Source organism: Pavona decussata, unplaced genomic scaffold, assembly GCF_977016875.1.
Source record: "Pavona decussata unplaced genomic scaffold, jaPavDecu1.1 SCAFFOLD_175, whole genome shotgun sequence".
NCBI classification, from domain to species: domain Eukaryota; kingdom Metazoa; phylum Cnidaria; class Anthozoa; order Scleractinia; family Agariciidae; genus Pavona; species Pavona decussata.
This window is the reverse complement of record NW_028145586.1, coordinates 2,767,501-2,785,280: the sequence shown is the minus strand read 5'-3', so window position 1 is coordinate 2,785,280 and position 17,780 is coordinate 2,767,501. Positions and strand designations below refer to the sequence as shown.

At 39.6% G+C, this 17,780-nt stretch overlaps 2 protein-coding genes and 1 long non-coding RNA gene across 4 annotated transcripts in view; 1 reads left to right on the top strand and 2 right to left on the bottom strand.

The window, feature by feature from the left end:
• LOC146463673 (uncharacterized) overlaps positions 1–15,545 on the bottom strand; it is a 42,051-nt gene extending 26,506 nt beyond the window's left edge. Inside the window, exons 1-8 of one of the 2 annotated variants that reach the window (XM_085084281.1) lie at positions 14,413–15,545; positions 12,861–12,930; positions 10,762–11,086; positions 9,755–9,909; positions 9,063–9,260; positions 7,368–7,699; positions 4,950–5,124; positions 2,574–2,744 (exon numbers count right to left, since the gene is read on the bottom strand). In XM_085084281.1, the coding sequence (XP_084940407.1) occupies positions 2,574–2,744; positions 4,950–5,124; positions 7,368–7,699; positions 9,063–9,260; positions 9,755–9,909; positions 10,762–11,086; positions 12,861–12,930; positions 14,413–14,433 (1,447 nt within the window). In that variant the 5' untranslated portion in view covers positions 14,434–15,545. Of the gene's footprint in view, positions 1–2,573; positions 2,745–4,949; positions 5,125–7,367; positions 7,700–9,062; positions 9,261–9,754; positions 9,910–10,761; positions 11,087–12,860; positions 13,000–14,412 lie in introns of those variants that run through there. The other variant, XM_085084280.1, reaches the window with a different exon arrangement.
• On the top strand, positions 4,110–5,018 carry LOC146463674 (uncharacterized). Its single transcript, XR_014856880.1, has 4 exons — positions 4,110–4,240; positions 4,403–4,420; positions 4,556–4,578; positions 4,937–5,018. It is a non-coding gene; the product is annotated as an uncharacterized LOC146463674 (long non-coding RNA).
• A 1,221-nt stretch (positions 15,546–16,766) lies between the features above and the next one.
• Positions 16,767–17,780, bottom strand: part of LOC146463672 (uncharacterized) — an 8,894-nt gene continuing 7,880 nt past the window's right edge. Inside the window, exon 5 of the mRNA XM_085084201.1 lies at positions 16,767–16,949. Within this exon, the coding sequence (XP_084940327.1) occupies positions 16,891–16,949 (59 nt within the window). The 3' untranslated portion in view covers positions 16,767–16,890. The remainder of the gene's footprint in view (positions 16,950–17,780) is intronic.

Sequence of the window (17,780 nt, the reverse complement as noted above, 5' to 3'; positions counted from 1 at the left end):
TTGTTCTTTCTCGGAGGAATCTTATAGTATTTTCTCCCCTTGTCTTAACAACAATTTCATGTTAGAAAAAAGGTTCTTTGTCAAATATTTGAGTTGTTTTGAACAACACAACAAAATCGCCGTGAGAGTGTCCCTTCAAGTGTAAATGTTCTAATGTAAACCCTCCAGTTCCCACTGAAGCCTTCAAAAACGGGATAGCGTTGTTTAGTGCTACACGCCCTGTTACATTATCCTCAACACCATTCCATCCTGATCACAAAAACAGTTAACCCTTCTTTTAACCCCAACCTCATTCCCTGTACCTTTTCCCTTGTAACAATGGAAAAGTCCTGAGAACGAGGTTGTTTAACCCACTCCCCCCACGTCCCCACCACGTGATCGCCAATGATCATTTTACTCTCTAAAAGACGACTGGGGACAAGGTTGTGTATCGATAACTGAGATCGCTTCCGATCCCCGGGGGGGGGGGGGGTACTCCCCTATATAAGGTATATAGGTATGTGCCGCCCCAAAGGGTATGGTTTTTAGCCGTTTTGGTCTGAAAAAGGGGATAGATTTTGACAATTACGGTCTGAAATCGGGTCGGGTTTTTGGGGCCGGGAACATTTACGAAAGCTTACCAACATATCTTTCTTCTCAGTACGATACTGGAACGACTAACTGATAGCGAGAAAAAGAAATAGATAAACTATGTCATTCCAGCTTACTTTTACTCCTTGGGTCAACTTCCGTTCGGCACTGATGCATTATTATCAGGTCTGAAAACGGGTGTTGAAAATGGCATGTTTAGGTCTGAAATAGGGTCGGGAATTGAAGGCCCGGGCGGCACACCCCCACTAAGAATTCCGAGGAGTACCCCCCCCCCCCTCCCCGGGTTCCGATCCTATTGAGAGCGGTCTGCGACTAAGAAAGAACGCACTCCTAATAAGATTGGAGTCGAGATTGTATTGGACAACGTTGATTGAATGAATGGATCTTGGGACGCGTATCTGGCATCCCCGGCAGATTTTCTAGGGGCGGATGACATCACTACAAAGTTAGCAAAGGAGAGAGAGCCTGGTGATATCGAACGCACTCTCTAATCTTTGATTATTACCAGTCTTAAATCATAGGTCGTCTATTGAATTAAAGTGAATTTACAATGGCCCTGGTTAATACGGACGTTAAAGAGACCCGCAAAAGTGTCAGCATTATCCAGGTGTACACATTAAGCGGGATCTCACAAGAGAGGCCACGGATATTTATTTTATCAATACAAAGACTAAAGCACACAATTTAAAAGAAACAAAACGATATTTTAAGTGCCCATAACCCCAAAAATTTTTTTCGCTTAAATAAATCTTTGCACCTGTTCGAAACGCATTGGGCCTTTTTGCGCCTTTTTTCAACCAAATCTTGACTTTTTATAGGCTGTAAAAGTTACGAAATCTAGCCATCATCTGTCCCATGACCGAGCTAGTAAGGGGCATGGGTCTATTCCTTGACATCACAAACTGATGTGCATTGTATTAAGTCTTTGTGAAAATGCATGCAAAGCAGTTTGTGACGTCATGTAAGGAATAGACCCATGCCCCTTACCAGCTCGGTCATGGGACAGATGATGGCTAGATTTCGTAACTTTTACAGCTTATAGAAAGTCAAGATTTAGTTGAAAAAAGGCGCAAAAAGGCTCAATGCGTTTCGAACAGGTGCGAAGATTTATTTAAGCGAAAAGAATTTTTGCGGTTATCGGCACTTTAATGTCTTAATAGTAACTTAAGTTCAAACTAAAGAAACCTTGCGCTCATTCAAATAGCTTCACATTAAAATTAATGTTCTCTAAGTGTTTCAAAGGTGACAGACAACGTAATAATTAAAGAGAGTGTGCGAATTTTCTCTGCGCCGATATTTTCAGGTTGTGGCTCAGCCAGACGGACTGAATATTAGACAATTTATACAGGGCACAGATAATAATGTCCGTAAAGCGAGGTTAACTTTGTGTGAGAGCGTGTAACTCGGGAACAGAAAAGTGTCCGCTGTCCGTATTAACCAGTGTCCGTATTAAGTGGGCTAATGTAAGAGAAAAGTATAGGAGTTTTTCATCCCGACGAACACAACTGTACGTGACAGCAGCAATCTCGTACCCAGAGTCCTCAGGTCTTTGGCCAGCGGTTGGTCGACCAACCACTGGCCAAAGAGCCTGAGTCCGTAAATGCCCGTTTAAACGATTTCAACATTTGCTTCAACATGCGTTCCACATTTTGTTGAACCAAATGTCGGGGGCGTTTGAACAGGTCGTTCAACATCGTCGAAAGTATAAAAAACGTTGAAAGCTTGTTGAATTAAATTAAAATTGGTTTAAATTTTCATTCCACATCCATACAACATTTCCTTTGTTCTCAAATATGTTGAATGGTGTTGAAGCCGTTTCAACACTCCGTTCAACATTTGTCCAACATTGACCACACATCCGTTCAACTTTTTACGAACGAATGTTGGTCAAATGCTTAAACCGTTTGCACGGTTCCGCTGTATTACGATTTCAATATCAACATCTTGTGGACAATTGAAAACAAACGAACAAATCATCTCACCATAACACGACTCGTTGTTACAAGATTTATTCTCTATACGATCTCCAGTGCAATCATCTCCTCCACCACTCGGTGGTGGATTTGTACAGGTCCGCGTTCGCAACTGCTGACCACCACCACAGGATGCGCTGCACATTTCCCAGCTTGACCATTCAGTGAATCCTCCATGCACTAAAAAACAAAGAAAAACAAAAGGTTTGTTAATTAAACTGTTTGTTTGATTAAACCTTTCATTCACATGAGATGCTAGTGTCGAAACCAGAAAAAAAAAGAAAGTCGGTTTGTAATTAGCACCATCTGTGAGCTCTAAAAGTAGAAACCTTTTCTCTAAAGAACTCTTCTTATTTTTTTACGTTTGACCGAGGTTAGTGTATTTTCCCTCCTAGAAGCTCTTTCGGCTCGTCACGCAATCTTTTTTGGAGGAGAAAGATTGCGTGACGAGCCGAAAGAGAAAGCTACAGTTAAAGGTTGCTTCTCATATAACCGCCCAGATCATTTCAATCGCCGCGATCGTTTGCAACCACCAAGGCGATCGGAGGCGATCGAAGCGATTGGAAGCCATTAGGAGGTTCTCATATGATCGCCCCAAGACCTAGGCCCAACAACAATCATTTTGGCGGCAGATTCAAGAAAATGGCGGCCTTCGATGAAAGAGCAAACCTAGTGGCCTCCTATCTTCTTATTATTACCGTTTTACGACGAAGAAGGGAAAGAGAAGCTATAGACGACAAAAATACAGATTTTCGATACGCATCCAATCCAAACGTTTCTCCTATAGATTTCCAACTGTTGAACCTAACATACTTATTTTTATAGTCCTTCGAAAACTTGTTATTTATACACTCGTAAGTTTGGACTTCTTCCATTAAAAGGCCTGGTTTTGCTTTACTGTTTTGGCAGCCATCTCGGTTGTGAGGCCGTGTTGAGTTCTGGGTAATATTGATGCACCATGGGACAGTTTGGATCGCTACGATCGTCTCCCTGCGAGGTCAGCACTTCCTGTAAGCCTACGTACAATATCCCGGGACATATGTAATGTACTAGTGGGCACTATATGAGTTGAAGTAGGTGTAGTACCTGTACTAGTGTAGTACCTGTAGAAGGTATAGAGTGTTTTCACATGACGTTACTGCGGCCATGTTGGTGTCCCAAAACAAAGAAATGGCGGCCATGTTGGTGTCCCAAACTAAACCTGTGGGAATTGAATTCTATTTTTATGCAAATACTTTCCTTTGTTTTAGTAAACCAATATGGCCGGTAATCACGTGAATGGAAACGCTCTATAGCATCTGTAGTAGGTATAGTACTTGTAGTAGCCGTAGCAAGTGTAGTACCTGTAGTAGGTGTAGTGTCTATAGTAGTTGTAGTAGCTGTAGTAGGCGTAGTAGCTGTGGTAGCTATAATACCTGAAAAACGTGTAGTAGCTGTAGTAGGTGTAGTGTCTATAGTAGTTGTAGTAGCTGTAGTAGGTGTAGTAGCTGTGGTAGCTATAATACCTGAAAAACGTGTAGTAGCTGTAGTAGTTGAAGAAGGTGTAGTAGCTGTAGTAAGTGTAGAAGCTGTAGTAAGTGTAGTAGCTATAGTAGCTGTAGCACCTGTAGTAGTTGTAGTAGTTGTAGTAGTTGTAGTAGCTGTAGTAGGTGTAGTAGCTGTAGTAGGTGTAGTAGGTGTAGTAGCTGTAGTAGGTGTAGTAGCTGTAGTAAGTGTAGTAGCTGTAGTAAGTGTAGTAGCTGTAGTAGCTGTAGTAGCTGTAGTAGGTGTAGCACCTGTAGTAGTTGTAGTAGTTGTAGTAGGTGTAGTAGCTGTAGTAGCTGTAGTAGTTGTAGTAGTTGTAGTAGCTGTAGTAAGTGTAGTAGCTGTAGTAGTTGTAGTAGCTGTAGTAGCTGTAGTAGCTGTAGTAGCTGTAGTAGCTGTAGTAAGTGTAGTAGCTGTAGTAGCTGTAGTAGTTGTAGTAGCTGTAGTAGCTGTAGTAGGTGTAGTAGCTGTAGTAGCTGTAGTAGGTGTAGTACCTGTAGAAAATGAGCATGGGACCAAGCTTTAACATTTAAGGTAACATACTGGCAATTTTGAACTAAAAGATACCGAATTAAAAATAAAAAAAATAAAAATCATTTTTCTATCGGGTCCGTAAAGTCGTTGAAATCTTGGAGAAATGATCCCCAGGGAGCCCTTTCTCGAAAGTATTTTGTTATGTGCAAAATGTTCGTCTACAATATTTAATTTTATGGATGATGGAACTCTGTATAATTGTATGCAACACATCGAGTTGTTGCAATTAAGCTTTGCACGTATGGAGAAAAAACAGATTTGAGTTTAAAAAATTATCGCTCCAAAGGGTATTCGAGCAATCGACTCCCATGCAGATCCTTCTCATACCGGAATGTCTGGTTGATGTATGGTCTGTGATGTTTCGCCCATAAATCTTGACTTGGGTACAGCTCCCATTTGAACGTACAGGCCAAATGCGAATCATTGAAGCTACAACGTTAGCGTCTGTAAGGTCATTTTTCTTTTTGGTGAAAGGATCTTCTCCTGTGTTTCCTTTAAAAACCTGCAAATAACGAGTGACACATGTACAGTAAAAGTAAAAGTTATATTTTTTGTTCGATCGTGTTCTAAAAGATTTATTAACTGATAAGAATGTTTTAAGGACCGATTTAAAAGATTGCAGAGATGTGGTATTGTTAACTCTTTAACCCCTAAGAGTGCCAATTGGTACATAATGCCATAACTCTGTCAACATTTGACAGATTTCTATGAATTTTTGACACCAAGATGGTCTTGTGAAGATCTACTCATTAAAAGGATGAAAGCTTAACCCCCTCCCATATGTGATATCGTTGACCACCCCCGTAACTTTTCTATTTTTTCCCCTAGCAGTTATGAGCATGTTGTGAACTGCAAAATAAGCTACAGTTTAGGGGTATATATACCTAATATACACAAGGATTGGGACGTTTCTGAACTTTTAAATTTTTATGCCCATTTATCTCAAAGCCATGATTTTTCTCATTTAAAATTATATCAGTTATGAAATACACTCATGAGAAGCTTTAAAATGGTATATCATACATGGACATTGAGTTTGTAGTCTTGGATCTGGACAAAATGTCCTTTTGCCTATGGGGTTAAAGGATTAATAATGTTTGGTAGGTGGCTCTATAGAACAGAGCACAGAAACAGGCACGATGGTCGTATGTCACTGTGTTCAAAAACTTATTTATAATCCTCATAAGCCCATTGACCTATCAAATGGTCGATAGAACATCACGTGCAGTAGTTTTAAAAACCGATAAAACCTCCTCCTTATTAGTATGCAGCGTTTATTTTTTTTCTCGTATGCTAATTTCCAACCTTCACAAAAGCATCATTTTTATGAACTCTCTTGACACACGCTTTCCCGGGAATGTTTTTGAAGCCGTTCAAAAAACTCGCAGCACGTGTTTTATCGGGTCTAAAACCACTCGGCTGCGCCTCGTGGCGTGGTTTTAAATCCCGATAAAACACTGCTGCTCGTGTTTTAGACATTACTTTATATCCGGAATATTGAGAAGTAAGTGGGAGGGAGAAGGAAGATTACTCCCATGGAGGACGATATTCCTGAAAGGGGGTCGATAGGTAGGCTGGGGATAGACCATGACAAATCTTGCAAGTGAACAAGAAGATCTTTGAAGATTATGCGTTATTCTATGGGCGGCCAGTATTGATTTCGAAGGACAGATGTTAGTTCTCAGTTGAACGTTGCTCACAAATACATCATCATTTAAGAACTCCTTTGTCAAAGAAGAGAGACCAAGTCAACTTCAATGATACCTATTCGAATTAGAGCTCTAGGAGTGTCAAAAATTGTCAGCTATGTTGTACTAAGTTCATTTTTAAGTTAGCATGAAACCAAATGTTTTTCATCGCTGCAAACAGGCACACGGCTGTTGACCCGAACATCCGAACAATCCTTTCAGTATTACAAAGGCTTGAATTTTCAATATAAATGCTGTTTAAGACACACTGAAACACTGAAACCAATTTAGTGCTCCTTCAACCCCCCCCCCCCCCCTCCGCCTCCCACCTCCCACTTACTCCACTTTCCGGAAAAAAAAAATATCGTTAGACAGTAGTAGTAGTATATCACGCTATGGTTTATTTTCTCTTGTAAAACGATTTTTCATTGAGTGTCGAAAGTTGTTCGCGTTTTCTTTGGTTTTGTTTTGCCTCGCTCTGTGATTGGTTAGCAAAACTCCCGCCACTTTCTCAACCAATGAGAAGCAAACTAAAACCAATCGTGGCTTGATTGCCCGTAGTTTTCACGCGCTTGACACCGGTTACGTTTATTTGCTTCGAATTCTGATTGGTCCATTGCCCTGTTTACGTCCGTTGTGATTGGCCAGAGTAATAAGACTGGTTTGGATTTTACCACACTCAATCGAAAACCGCTCTTTCTCTAATGAGAAATCAGAAGTTGGTCAGAATTTTACAAGGCCCGCACGTGATTCTTGAATAAATCCCTAACATATTATATCGAGCCTGTAAAATCTTTGGGTCAGTTATTAAGACAGGTTAGACAGTATTTAACAAAACCACGTTCTAAGCCATTTTCAATTTTGCCAAAAATCATATCTAAACATTGTTTGCTGTTTACAGTAACAAGAAGGCTTGCATCCCAGACTAGAAAACTATTTATCTACTTAAAATAAACCACTTATAAAGAGATTTGGATTGTCTTAAGCCGAGGCCTAAGTTAGACTCTGTTTAAATAACTGGCCCTTTGTGTATACTATCCAGAGTAAAAAAACTTACTGTGGTATTTCCCGTTCCATTATAAAACTTCCATACACTGCAATTTTCAGAGACCCTCACAAACGCCTCCAAAAGGTACGACGCCAAGTATTTGGCTCCTATACCAGGGGTTTGTATCCCTTGTGTCTCAATTGCACAGATATGATGTGGTGTTGTGAAGTTAATCTCTAGATAAGAGGACGCTGAGTCGTTGAAACACCATATAGTTTGATTCTCCTGTGGGAAGAGTTCCTCGATAACTGGCTTAGGAGGGAGCTGGCCGGAATAATTGAGCGGGATGTGAAAACTCCTGATTGTTTTATTCGTGAAGACAATGACGGTGTCATTACAATCTAAAAGAGAAGTTAAAAACAAACAGAAATGCGTATGTATAAACAGGAGCCCATGACTGGTTTAAGGGTTTAAGCCTGTAACTCCCACTCGTAGGCTGTATATGACATTTTTTTATTTGCTTGATCAAATCTACAAGTTGTTCTCATAATTATGAAAATCAGGAAAAAAATGCTATCATTTTTTGTTCCCCGCGTTTGAGGCGCCAAATTTCACTTCCAGTTGGGTACGATACCACTGGGGATGGGGCTGGGGATAATAGGGCTGTGACGTCAATACACTAGGAACGCAAGTCTCGCTATTTCTCCAATCCTCAGCGTTTGCAGAGGAAGAAAACTGTATGGACGAGAATATGAATGGGATTTTTGAATACTCGGAATGAAACAAATGAGGAATAGAGAAACGGCGAGACTAAGTATTCCTGTATTGACGTCACAACCCTACTATCCCCAGTCTCCCGTCTTGTGCGGTATTGTACCCAACCATAAAGGAAATTTGACACTTAAAGAACTGGGCCTATTTTTGTTACTGCGCATACGTTCTGCGCATCTCGAGATACTCGGGTTGCCTACGGGTGGTGCATACTAATACAGCGTGGTTCAAAACTATGCAGAGAAAGTAGAACTTAGCAAGTGCTCTTGGTATCCAAAAAATTGGGGGTAACCATGCATTTTTCAGGGATAATAAAGCCTCAATTTGGAAAAAAATAACGCCATATATTCCTTTATATTTTACAGCTTTTTAGAAATATTGTTGCTTAATTCTCTCTTAAAAATGCGTGGTTAACCCCAATTTTCTTTTTGGATTCCAATAGCTCTTGCTAAGATCTGCTTTTCCCGTATAGTCATAAACCGCGCAAAAATACTTCTGTATTAGTAGGCACCGTCCTTTTCACGCCTCAAATGCGGGGAAGAAAAAATTATTTTCATAACATTAACATTTGATTCTGTGACGTACACTTTAAGTCTGCAAATCTTCAATTTCTCAAATACCATATTTGGACGTTTAAAGGAAGCTTACAGAAACAAACTAACCAGTCCGTTAGCTCAAACGTCGTGACGTAAAGGCAATTTCCACTTGCTTCGGCCTCCACCTCTTCAGCGAGTGTTTTCAAACATGGTAGCGCACTGCACACGTTTCGACCCGATTGTCCGCTCCTAAAGCAAAATCTTGAGTAACATAGTCGCTTTACTCCCATAAAACTTACCAGTTTTAAAAGCATGTAGAGTTAATCTGAAAATTAGTATTTTTTTTTAAAGGAAGTTGGTGTGCATTCAGATTTTGCGTTGTTCCCTCGCCTGGCAAAATCAATCCTCTCGTTTATCTTCAGGACCTTACAGTAATTGATCGTTTGATTAAAATTACCTTTTACGCACGGTAATCGTTCGGTGTTACATTGCCGGTGCATAGATAACGTATAACTGTCGGATGAGTACTGAAACAGTGTGGGATGCGTAAGGCAAGAGCGATTACGGACCTGTCCCCCCACCTCTGGTCCACAAGGCACGCTGCAAGGTGACCAGGCTTCCCAGTCACCCGGACGTAGCATACTGTAGTCGTTATCTAAAAAGGAATAAAAGAGTTCACATTAACTCCAAGTAAACGATACTTTGTGAGTATTATCCCTGTCAAGCTATGCGCCATTATTATCACTCTTCTTAGACTATGGGGGCCGTAGGTACACTTTAAGGGAACCTCCACTCTGACAACAAACTTTGACGTTGAATTGATGGAACATTTCTAAATTGTTAAAAAAGTAGAAATAACATTCAAGTATGCTAAGAATTAGATATGATTATCATCTGTTTTCGCTTTTAAATTCTCCGCGCGCCGCCATTTTGGATTTTGTGACGTCATACGGATGCCACCATTGTCAGTGAGCGGAAGTTCTTTTGTGTGAAACAATTGACCAACCGTATTACGTCATGAAATCCAACATGGCGACGCCCGATAAATTTTAAAGCGAAAATGAGCGATAATCAAATCCTGTTTTGTCCGACACAGAAATATAATTTCCACTGTTGGGATAGACTCAGTGATGCATAAAGTTCACTTACTTGGTTTGTAGGCAGCAAGGTTTGCGAGGCTTATTTCTTTGGGTGCATCATCGTTAGGACCCTTGATCTTAAGACTGTAATGACCCGGTCCTTTCTGCTGGAAATGAAAAAACTCGATGTAGTACGCGTGGCCTTCGGTGAGATTTGCAGACGTTCTGAATCAAGAAGCAAAAAATATAGAGTATTAAGAATTTAGCTGCTTCGGTGACGATTCGATACAATATAATCCGAAGCTACACGATCCAGTTCGATTCAAAATGATTCGATACAATACCACTCGAAACAATACCAATCCTCAGGCTCCCAGCGGTTTGTCGCCAGGAGAGACTCTGGTGACTGGAATTTTATTACCGCAGGATTTCTGCGGTAAAACAATGCAAACTGTTACGGGACAGCCAATAAAAAAAATCTTTATTTTTTTTCGAATTTTCCATTGTTACCGACACGCAGTTACGAATTCTAACTGCAATGTGTTTGTTTAGTGAACTAGCTATCTCAATAGAATTACGGATTGATGGCGAGATTTTATTGCCACGGTTTCTTGGTAGAAACAGCAACAACAATAACAACTGAGAAAAAACGCCATTTTCATGATGGCGTCATTTGACGACTACTTCCAGAATAGCCCACTTTGTGCTCAGCGACCTGGCCTTGGATTGGAAGAGAGGCTGGAGGTGACCTTGTTTTGATACAAACCTCACTGCTTTTCTTATGTAGGTCATGCTGTTCTTATGCTAACTAGTTTATTGTTACATGGCGCAGTGGTTGTTGCTGCTATCAAAACAAGGTCACCCAGCCTCACTTCCAATCCAAGGCCAGGCCACTAAGAACACAACTGTAAAATGGCCTATCCATTTTGCTTTCCTTTTCAAATTCAAAGTTTCTAATCCCAGTGGACAGCAAAGAATAATAGCTCTTATGACCACGAGAAAACAAAAAACTTAAGGATTCTGGTAGCTGTAGTCAAATGGCACCATGGTGAAAATGTCCTATTAATCTGACTTAACTGTTTATCTACGCCCACTGTTACATTGGATGCGGAACCTCCAGTGATTTTTTCTTCAGATTGCTCTGTCTCCTTGATAGACCATTCACAGGAAGTGGCGCACGAGAAAAAGAACACGTATTCTTCAGTTAAAGGACACAGAAAGAATCCTCGTTCGCGACGGCCTCCATCATTCTCGGCATTCGCAGTGGAGAAGATAAAATTATTCACTGTAAATGTATCCTTCTCGGAAGGTTCAATTCCGGTTATGATAGCTGTTTTCAATCCTGCTATATTCGCTATTGTTGCTTTGTTTATCCAGGCTTCTGTGAAACTCCCTTTGTCAGCTGTGATACATTAAAGGAAATACGTGCATTTCATTCAAAGATGCAGTGTTCAACCAAAACGTCAAACTTGATATTTTGCTTGCCTTATTATGTTATTGACACAAATTCGACAGAATATAGAACGTTCAATTGACCCCATTCCGGAAAAGGAATACATACAATCGTTTCAAGAAATCCCTAAATCCCTCGAAAGAGGTTTTTGAAGTTACTGGGATACAAAATCTCTTTTAAATTATCATGTGCCAGCGAAAGTTTGCAGAAATGTCTTCCCAAATTTACTTAAGGACGGTGGCTACTTTTGTTACTGCACATACGTTCTGCGCATCTCGAGATACTCGGGTTTCCTATGGGTGGCGCCTACTAATACAGGAATATTTTTGCGCAGTTTAAAACTATACAGAGAAAATAGAACTTAGCAAATGCTTTTGGTATCTCGAAAGAAAATTGGGAGTTACCATGCATTTTTCAGAGATAATTAAGCTTCAATTTAGCAAAAAAAATCCCATACATTGCTTTATATTTTGGCGCTTTTTAGAGATATTATTGCTTAATTATCTCTGAAAAACGCGTGGTTACCGCCAGTTTTCGTTTTGGATTCCAATAGCCCTTGCTCAGATCTGCTTTTCCCGTATAGTCATAAACCGCACAAAAATATTTCGGTATTAGTAGGCACCTTCCTTAAAAGAGAAATCTAACAGATATTCCGCTTATTCTTATTCCAGAATGCAGTCAATTGAACGCAACCTAAATTAGATAAAAAGATCCCACGGAACAAAACACAACAAATACGGATCGCAATGATCGCAAAAATGAAAGAGAGTTACAATTTATCATGAAGATTTGATTCTAAACACGGCTCCATTCTGATGGAGCTTTGCGTTTTGGTCGTAATTTTGTCTCTTAGGCAAGTTATGTTTCATTGCCTCCTTCACTGCTGCTAATTTTTCTCTTCTTGCATTGCTATTTTACAATAATAAAGCAAGCTCCAAGTCACGTGTAAGTAAACACAATATACCAAGCCTAGACACTGTGAATATGGTTAATAAATAAAAGTTTTAACATTAGTGGTTTTCAAATGAGTGTCATAAAACCAAAACCAAAGCACTTAGGCTGGCCAATCACAACACACGTGAATAGCGCAATGAACCAATCAGAACTAGAGGCAAATGCATGTGACCGACATTTGTGACCGGCGTAAAGCGCGGGAAAAAGCGTGCGACCAAGTCACGATTGGCTTTAGTTTTGTTTCTCATTGGTTGAGAAAGTGGCGCGAGTTTTGGTAACCAATCACAGAGTGTATGGGCAAAACCAAAGCAAACGCGTAACTACTTTGACACTCAATTGAAAACCGCTCTGTTAGCTTACAATTGAGATGATTTTATATCTCTCTACATCTTGATCTCGTCCTTTGATATATACTTCCTTTGCTTGTCGATGTTTTAGTTACTATCACATATGAAAAATAATCGGTCAGTGTTTATAGATATGCGTGGGTCGAGGCTGGGTCACGCACTCTGACAAAGGGCAATTATTCCTGCAGCAAACAAAACATCGTCCTTACAAAGTGCAAACGGAGTTGAGATGAGAATCTAGAATCTAGTTGTGTTTTATCTCTTGAAATTCACGGAGGGAGAACTGAATCGCGCGAGAACTCGCGAGACGCCAAGCGCCAAAAGCGTGTATTCTCGTTTGCCGCTGCGGACATTCGCTTCAAAACCGCGCGACGGTGCAATTTACGATCCCCCAAAAAGGCATAACGGAAAGATGTACCAACCTTGTGGAATGCAGGACACATTGTAGAATGTGTGGCAACCTGGGACGTTTGCCAGTAATGTCAACACCGCCTGATAAAACAGAAAGAAAAAAAATCTGATTTGTAGCATAAAACTAAACCTTCATATTATTTCGCATTGTTGTTTGATGCAAGTTGCATGAGAGAGAAAACCGTCGAAGTGTCGAAGTGTCGGCTGCTAGAAGGGCAAATGAAACTCGAGCCAAGGTCCCTATTTTCTTTCCTTAATGTGCCATTTGGCAGCTCAGGAAATGACTCCAATGTCAAATGTCCCCAAGAACTGTCAGCTAAGATCGTGCGAATTATGGCTGAGTAAGCTATTCGATTTAAACTAAATTATGACTTGCAAATCCTCTACAAAATATTTCCTTTCACTCCATTTCCCATAAGAGTCAAGTAAAAGCTACTCTCGTGCCCAGGACCGACTGTCGCTCTAAGCCGCTAGGAGTCTGATCACTAGTTCCCCACCCCGTCTAAGCCTGGTACAACAATGAAAGAAAGAGAAGGACGAGGAATGAGCTTACCAACACCTGCCCTTAAGATCCCTGTTGGCGTGCCGCTATATTTAGTTTGCATTTTTAAAAGTCTTTCAGTTTACCATAGCCTATTCAAATGTTACGGTAATTACGGTGAGACTTCGATTTTAAACAAATCAATTATTAAACGTTTACTTAAAATTTAAAACAAACGTGTTTTGTTTACATTTCTAGGGTATCTTGCTGTGTCATCTTTTAATTTCTTCACTGATCCGTTGTTTCATTTCAATAAATAGAAATTCTAATTTTTTGTAATATTAGTCAGGTCTTTTCTTAACGCCATGAAAAAATTTTTATATTGTTTTTTTTGCGTTACAAAAACTTTGATTATTGTGGTGGAAATATCAAAACGAAAATGAAATCTTCCTTTTTTCAACACTATCAAAGCTCATTTTCATATTTACTGTAAAATGGAAGATGCAATGTATCAGCTTCTTCATTTCAACGACTGAATTAATATAAAACAACCTGTATTGTTTCAAAAGATTACCACAAACAATCCAATGGCTCAAGTATGATTTTTTAAACACTTTCAAGAAATTGATTCCTTCTTAAGATCACGATAAACTAGTAGAAAAATTAATGCGATTGAAGGAATTCTTTGCAACGAACACAAATATTCTATTCACGAGTTTTTTTTTAATCTCGTTGCTTTACAGTTTGACAGAAATTTATTTGTAGCATCACCAGGCACGGATTATTTATATTATGTTTTCTTGTGTACTTGGAAGACGTATTTTAGCATTAATTGAAGCTGGAATTTTCTTTAAAAAGCGTAATTACAGTTTTCTTCAACAAGAACATTGTTGGTAAAAACACACGAGCAACTTTGAAATTTAAAGTTGACGACGGAATTCTCAGAAGTTTTTACGAAATAAACTGAAGGTACTGCCCTTTGTCGATCTCTGGACGTCACGTCAAACCTTTTCAAACTCATTAACAAAAGTTAGATTCTAAACACTAAACATTAATGCAGAAACTTTGAATGCACAACTTACCAAAAAGTGAAAAGCTTTCATTTCATAAGAGCGTCTCTCTTTGGTTTCCACTCTTCAATGCCAATGCAGTTTTTTCCCAAGTATTTACCAAGTTTCCTGACATAGACTCGAGAAGAAAGTCTTTGTTCAGCGTTTGTTGTTTTTTCTTTCTCAAAAGCGCTGCTGTTTTTGCAGTGTATACTTTTACAGTCTTTATATAAACAAAATGCAATGACGCAACTGAAATACCGTTATTCAACCAGTCGCACGCTAGACTAATTATCAAATTATTTGTAAGGGTTCAACAACAGTGTTATCAAAGAAAACACTCGCTGCGTTTCTATGGAAGTTGACAAACACGATGGCAAGTTTGAGAGAACAAGATGAAACAGATCTTGCGTTTCTTCCGCTGTTTTGAGTTTTGCCAAACGTCTACGAGTGTTTGCACTAATTCTTTAACGGACAAAGTTTTTTCTCAATATATAAAATAGCCCATACAAAAAGTATTGTCTTTCCAGGGAGTTGTGGAAAAACAGCTTTCAACCAATCGAGGCGCGCGTTCAGTGAAGGCAATTCTAAAATATTTCAATATTAATTACTGCTTGCGGGTTTATACAGGTCAAGGCCTCTAAAACATCTGTTGTAAAGGACTTACCACGAATCATAGTCGATTTAACAAACATGGAGTCACGAAACCTGTTTACACGTCAAGAAAAAAAAAGAAAATTTCATGGCTCCGAAAAAAGCGATCATCGTAGTTGTTTACGCAATTTTGGCAATTACAAAAAGTAAAAAAAAAGTCTGAATAATTTTCATCGGGCTCAGTTTATTGACGCAGCTGCTTTATGAAAGAATAAACGAATTAGAGACGATCGCAGTTATGGTCTCTAATTCATTCATTCCTCCGTCTGCACTGCAGTTCAAATACATAGACATTTTTATACATTCCGCTTTTAAAAGTAGAACGGTTCCAAACATTCTGAAACCACTGGCGCGCATGCCAGGGGATACTCCTCGGTATTTTTGGTGTGTGTGTGTGTGCGGCGCGGTTCTCCAAACCCTGCCCATAGACCTCTTTCATTAATGGCGGACCTAATTGCTGTTCTTTCTATGCATTTAAGTTAGCCTTCCTGTCCTCGTTAGCATGTGTAAGAACAAAATAATTTTCAATCAAAAGCAAGGTCAAGAATGCTTATTTGGTCTTATTTGCACGCACATAAAAGAATACTAATTATGCCTTCCACTATGAAAGTCAAGAGGTCATTTTTCAGACCAAAATATGTTATTCTCTGGTACCTTTTTTCATACCTGGCCTCTAAAACTCATACCTATTTTCAAATCCATACACCTTTCTGAAAAATTCATACCTGTTTTCAGTCTTTCCCACCACAATGGTTGAAATCTATACCCAATTTCAGACCCAAAACATCTCCAAAACTATACCCTTTGACGCCACACATACCTTTATACCTTATACCTTATACCTTTTTTTTACAACAATTTTTCGGAAGCGTTTTATCTTAGTCTTGCGAACGACCATTTTAAATTTATCTTGCAACGACAACATGCAAAAAAAAAAAAAATTCATAGCACTTTATAGCCCGACTTTGTAAACATGCATTAGTCTCCAGTTGACTTCCAATATCAACATGCAAATTCCCCTCACTGTTCTTGGTATATTTCTTAGGGCACTTGTTGGGGGAATTTCTTTAAAGATCAAGACATTTTCTTCCTTGGTGATCATTACTATCTTCTCAAGACCTGTGAGTTTGATCAAGTCGTGAAATTATAGGGAGAAATTGGACACTGATCACAACTGGGAAACAGAGTTCTGCTTGCTCGTGATAGCGAGAGGCTTGAGATAGTCAGTGGTAATACAAAATTACTGCAGTATCCCACGGGTCACACGGCAGTATCCTGCAGATTTCTGCTTGAGATAACTATAGCGACAGGACTGCGGATTTCCCAAAGTCTCACTTTGTTTATAAAATAATCGTCCTTTTTATCGCTTGGCTAAATAAACAATAAATTATATAACTAATATCCTTTATTTACCCTCGTTTCTAAGAAATCCAGTGTTAGTGGGGCCGAACATTAAAAGGTCACAAACAAAACATTCAAATAGAGCATAACATCATTAACAATTCAAAGTTGGTAGGAGGTGGACCAGCTGGCTATAAACAATCGTGGCCGAGGAGTTGCACTCGAAGCTACCAAGAAACAACTCCAACAAGCAGCCTGAGTGGGACCTTCGCATTTCAAGTCCAGCACCCTTAATCCGTCGGCCACGCTGCCTCTTACGACCTGGAATTTCGAACAGTACATGGATGTGAGTCGCACATACTTATTCGATTACAGATGGCAAAATACAGTAGTCAGGAGCATAAAATGGACTTTATTGATGATTACATATACATAATTCCAAGTATGTCGAACACACAATCACAAGACAAGTCACAAATATATTTTGTACAACTAACAAGGCGCGCAGACCTCATTTTACTTTGCCCAACCACCCCTCTGATTAGGCACCTGAAAGCCGTTGAGAAGTTCGGGATCTGTAAAAAAAGAAATTTTAGTTACAATTACAGTTTAACCACGATTTAATGAACCTCTATATAACAAAGTCCTCGGTATAACGAACGATATTCTCAAAAAGGCCAGGCAGAGAATTTTAAAAGATGTATGGAACAGAACCTTGATATCACGAAGTCTCGATAAAACGAACCAATTTCCCCAGTCCCTTGGCACTTCGTTAAATCGAGGTTCCATTTTACCGTCAAACTTTAGCCTTTTAACAAATTTAGTGTAATAAAATATCGAATATTTTACGGCCATGTCTCTTTTTATTACAGATGATAAAATAAGCAGCGTAAAAACTCGCGTTTTAATTGGTCTAGAGGAGTATGTAATTAAAGTACAGACGCATGAATGCTAATGGTATTGCATTTATATACCGCATTTTCTATTTATATATATATTCAAATGCGGTTTACATCGGCATATGTCCATTAGCGACCTCATCCTACCCACCCAACCCATGAAATCATGAAACAGCACAAAGACCAGACCAGCACACCGGGAACTCCATGCCCTACTCTTTGCGATTAGTGTCTGGGTTCTTTAACGTCCCACAGGGTTATGAACATTGAAGTGTTGTGAGACGGGGCCTACAGTTTATCGTCCTTATCCGAGAAGACTAGAAAATCTTACCATTTGCAGATGTTATTACGAAGGCAGCACTTTCTCCTCAGTTATTTAAAGACCCTGAGTGTTGGTCCGGCCGGGGTTTGAACCCCCGACCTCCCGCACGGTAGTCCGATGCTCAATCAACTGAGCTAACCGGTAGGCGCATAAAATTCTCGCAGTCCTCCCTCGTAAATTTTCCA